At 34.5% G+C, this 4,708-nt stretch overlaps 1 protein-coding gene across 1 annotated transcript; it reads left to right on the forward strand.

Annotated features, from left to right (window-relative positions):
- Positions 1 to 2,205: 2,205 nt before the first annotated feature.
- LOC132742537 (putative uncharacterized protein ENSP00000383309) lies at positions 2,206 to 3,885 on the forward strand. Its single transcript, XM_060730972.1, has 3 exons — positions 2,206 to 2,219; positions 2,761 to 3,258; positions 3,393 to 3,885. The coding sequence occupies exons 1-3, from the start codon at positions 2,206 to 2,208 to the stop codon at positions 3,883 to 3,885; spliced, it is 1,005 nt and encodes a 334-aa protein (XP_060586955.1).
- Positions 3,886 to 4,708: the final 823 nt, after the last annotated feature.

Consider the following 4,708-nt stretch of genomic DNA (forward strand, 5'->3'; position numbering starts at 1 on the left):
AAAACCCAAAATAAAAGTCTTTCGTCGATGAAAATAACTTTTAAAATACATCATCTTTGAACAACAATCAAAATAGAATATATCCATATCAAACAAAATAGTGGTCTGGTATCGATTGATATAGACAACATAGACTACTTTTACGCGTTTGTACCTTTAAAATTATTTCTTTTTTATTTTTGAAATAATGTCAACATATATAAAATAATTAGTTCTGCAGTTACTCTAAATTCTAAATGGACAGGCTTTACAATAGTTTTTCTTCATATGTCATCAGTTGTAATCATCGAAAAATCATCTTGGTTAACCAAACTTCCTTCTATACGGTCAATTTATGCGTCCTCGTACTAACAGTTCTACTCGTATACAAATTGTTACTGGTTTCTATACACTCACTTACACAGTAGGAAAGTTGTTGGTGATCTTAAAACTTTGCAGTTTAACATTAATAAGTATTGATTTTTCTAGCATTTTCACGGAATATTCCATACATTTTTGTATTTTTTACTTTTGTGAAACATGTATAATCTCAGAATATGCATAAAGAATGTGTATTGGCGCAAAATTATGAAGTATAAATGCAGAGTGATGAATGAAAAACTTATAAATTTTAGTTCAGATAATAATTGATAAAACTAAGATTGTTTTCCGATATACTTGACCCTCATTCTATAGTATTGAAGTCAAATACAATTAATATCGTGTAAAAAGTAAATATTTCTCAAGCTACGGGTAATATACAAATATGGCACCGAATATGTAGCGATATTTGCTGGCATCGGTCAATATACGAATACATTTTATAGAAATTAAAATAAACGCTTGTTGTTTCCATTTTCTCCGATTATACAATACTTCTATGACAGTCTATCCTTTAAGATTTGCAAACTTTCATTTCTTGCATGTACATGATCATTTCAGTCATTTTGAATGAAAGATTGAATTCTAAAATGTTGCTGTTGTCGATTTAATAATATGTTAAAGAAATGAATGACGTGTTTACACTTTCTCTAAGATAAGAATATATTTCTTAAGGAAAAATTAGTTTAATCATATTTTATTGCTAATATATACATGTAAATATACAGAGAAACAAATTGATTTCGAAATAACAAATATCAAAAAGGTTGGGCCCAAGTTCTTACAACATTAGCGATCGTATAAAGAAATCAAAACGTAAATCGATATGGCAGATGCACTGAAAACATACCGACACTATTTTAATTTTCATTTTAAGGTTTCAGTATGTAATAATATTCAGAAATAGAGTGTATAATCATTGATTATTTAAAACGAATTTATAAATTTGACATCCAAAGGAAAATAAATTCTGTTTCGGTATATTATGATTGAAAACATGTCTGACAACAAATTTTAAGTAAGATATGCTAACTGAGTTACAGTTATAAACAAATACGAATTAATGTCAACAGATTGGCATTTTGAACTTTCGGTTTCTACAACCATAATAATAATATGTATATAAATAATGTACTGTTTACTTTTATATCTATGAATTTAATTATTTTAGATGAACTTTTACTTGATAGTTTGGGAAAAAAACATGTCAACAACTTCTTCAAGCAATATTACATAAAGAATATCCAAATGATACATTTCTTTTGTGTTTATCAATATTTAAAATGCTTATGGTAAATGTGCCACTTGTAGAATATAATAAACAAGATCAACAAGGAAATGCGGCGTTCAATGAACGCAACCCCCACACGACCCAGACCGATCCAATTAAACACGAAATCTCTATAATACTTGGATGTGACAGAACGGCATATAGAAACAGGTATTTGGACCACAGTTTCATATGTATTGGAAAAAAAAACATTTTCTTGACACTTGTCAATCGCCATTTTTGGGCCACAAATCTTACACTATAAAATATAAAAAAAACCAGATTTCATCACCAATCACAATATTAGAAAAACGACGGCTATTTTATTAAGGAAGCATATGCAGTGATTTTCGAGCGAATTTAACTCGCTTCTTCTTCTTTTGGTCAGACGTTCGCAAAGGGGGTATCCATCTGGCAGCTATTTGTGAATCTTCACAATCGAATGAGTTGACACTTTTTGGCGAAAGTCTAGCATCTTTGTCAGTGAAAATCCTGAATCTATGAATGTCTTGTCACTTAAGTAGCGTTTTCTACGATTTCTGCTAGACTTACAGGTAAGTGACCAGCCATTTAACATGAAGTTGCTCGTGTAAGGTTTGGGTGTTTTTTTTTAATTTGAATAAGATTTTTAATCGATTGACTAAATCATTTGTAGCAGATTCTTTCAAGATTAGCCATTTTACACAAACAAGAATCACGCGCTCAATTAGAAAATGTACTTAATATTGCACTTAGTTTTGAATGTATTGAATAAATCATATCTGCATACACAACCAACAAATAAAATGTAAATTTAATAAACGCTTTGAATGAAATATATAATTATATCTGTTTCGATTTCACATAAGAAGTTGACATAAAGATTTCCGCAAATCTTAAACAGTTCTTTTGATGTTATTCAGGGATCTTATTACAGTTAAATACTTGTGGCAAGATATAATTCTAAAATATTGCGTGGATTTAAAAATGAAAACCCACAAAATGATTGTCCTCGAGGGAGCAGTTTAGTAGTATTCGTCTATAGATGAATCAGGTTCGCATCTCTCCAGAGATTGATAAGGTTAATATCCTTCCTGAGGGGAAACAGGTTCCTATCCATCAAGAGAGCGACCATGTTCGCATTCCTCCAGAGAGTTATCGGGTTCACATCCCTCCAGAGAGGAATCAGGTTCACATCCTCCCTCCAGAGAGGACTCAGGTTCACACCCTCCCTCCAGAGAGGAATCAGGTTCACATTCCCCCAGAGAGGAATCAGGTTCACATTCTCCCTCCATAGAAGGATCAGGTTCGCATTCCTGCAGAGAACGATCAGGTTTGCATTCCTCCAGAGAGGAGTCAGGTTCGCATCCCTCCAGAGAGGAAACAGGTTCTTATCCGTCTAGAGAGGAATCAGGTTCCCATTCCTCCAGAGAGGAATCAGGTTCACATCCCCCAGAGATGAATCAGGTTCACATCCTCCCTCCAGAGAGGTATCAGGTTCACATTTCTCCAGAGAGCGGTCAGGTTCGCATTCCTCTAGAGAGGAATCAGGTTCGTATGCCTCCAAAGAGGAGTCAGGTTCGCATCCCTCCTAAGAGGAAACAGGTTCGTATCCGTCTAGAGAGGGATAAGGTTCGCATCCCTCCAGAGTGGAATCAGGTTCGAATTCCTCAAGAGAGGGTTTAGTGTCGCATTCCTCCAAAGAGGGATCTGGTTTGCATCCCTCTAGAGAGGGATCAGGTCCGCATTTCTTTAGAGAAGAATCAGGTTTGCATTCTTCTAGAGAGGGATCAGGTTCGAATCCCTCCAGAGACGGATCTGGTACGCATCCCCAAAGAGAGGAATCAGGTTCGCATTCCTCTAGAGAGGGATCAGGTACGCATCCTTCAAGAGAGGGATCTGGTACGCATCCCCAAAGAGAGAGGGATCAGGTTCGCATTCCTCTAGAGAGGGATCAGGTTCGCATCCCTCCAGAGAGGGATCTGGTACGCATTCCTCAAGAGAGGGATCAGGTACGCATTCCTTTAGAGAGGAATCAGATTCGCATCCCTCAAGAGAGGGATCAGGTTCGCATCCCTCCAGAGAGGGATCATGTTCGCATTCCTCAAGAGAGGGATCAGGTACGCATTCCTTTAGAGAGGAATCAGGTTCGCATTCCTCTAGAGAGGGATCAGGTTCGCATCCCTCAAGAGAGGAGTCAGCTTAACATCTCTCCAGTGAGTAACCAAATTCAAATCCTTTCGCAGATGAATCAGGTTATGTATCCTTCACAGTGATAATAAACAGTTTTATTGTGTACACAAAACTTTGCTTACAGCCATATCTCCTTTAATCGTTGATACTTATAACAAAACATCTTGGGTTTTTCAACCGTAGATTTACAGAATTGACTTCCTATTCATTTTTGGAAATTGTACTAGTCCAGAAAACGGCATAGTAGATATTTACAATATACATTTACTTACAAATCAAATTAAGCCGATTCTCAAACAATATAAATATTCTACAATAAAATATATTATTCATAATTATGAAGGAAGTAGGATCCTTCAAGAAATGTTAAAAAACCTTGTATATTAATATTTCAAATTGTCTATATTCAGTGAATAACTTGAAAATTAGAATATGTCAATCTAGTTAGGAGAGATCATTGTCACACATGTGTCTTTTTACTGCAAACTTATAATTAGTATGGCAAGCGCAATCGCTAACATAGTTATGTTTGTATTACGGAAACATTAAAAACAAAATTTCCTTATTTTAATTAAACGTTTGCTGACGAGTCGAAATAAATTTTTGCTGACTCAAAATAGAAAGAGTAGCTATCAATATGTGTCCTTATATGGAATATAATCAATGTTTAAAAATAGAAATACTAGCTATAAAAAAGATTTTTAAAAAAAGAGCAATATCAAGTTTATACCCCAAAATATGAAAAGCTGATTGGTCTGGAATGGAAGTTAATATTTCCTGCTTCCTTACATATATGGAAGTTTATCATCGAATTAAAAAAAATTAAGTAGTATAATATTTAACGTCCCTATGTCGATAAACAGGTATTAATGTATTCTAAATCACTTCTGTCTGGAAAGGTCACCA

The sequence above is a fragment of the Ruditapes philippinarum genome, unplaced genomic scaffold (genome assembly GCF_026571515.1).
Source record: "Ruditapes philippinarum isolate M1 unplaced genomic scaffold, ASM2657151v2 ctg160_1_1_1_1, whole genome shotgun sequence".
Lineage (NCBI taxonomy): Eukaryota > Metazoa > Mollusca > Bivalvia > Venerida > Veneridae > Ruditapes > Ruditapes philippinarum.

Excerpts from the sequence above, each read along its gene's own strand:
- LOC132742537 (XM_060730972.1), top strand. Across the intron at positions 3,259-3,392 it reads AAGGTTCGCATCCCTCCAGA|AGAGGGATCAGGTTCGAATC; the intron begins GTGGAATCAGGT and ends GCATTCTTCTAG.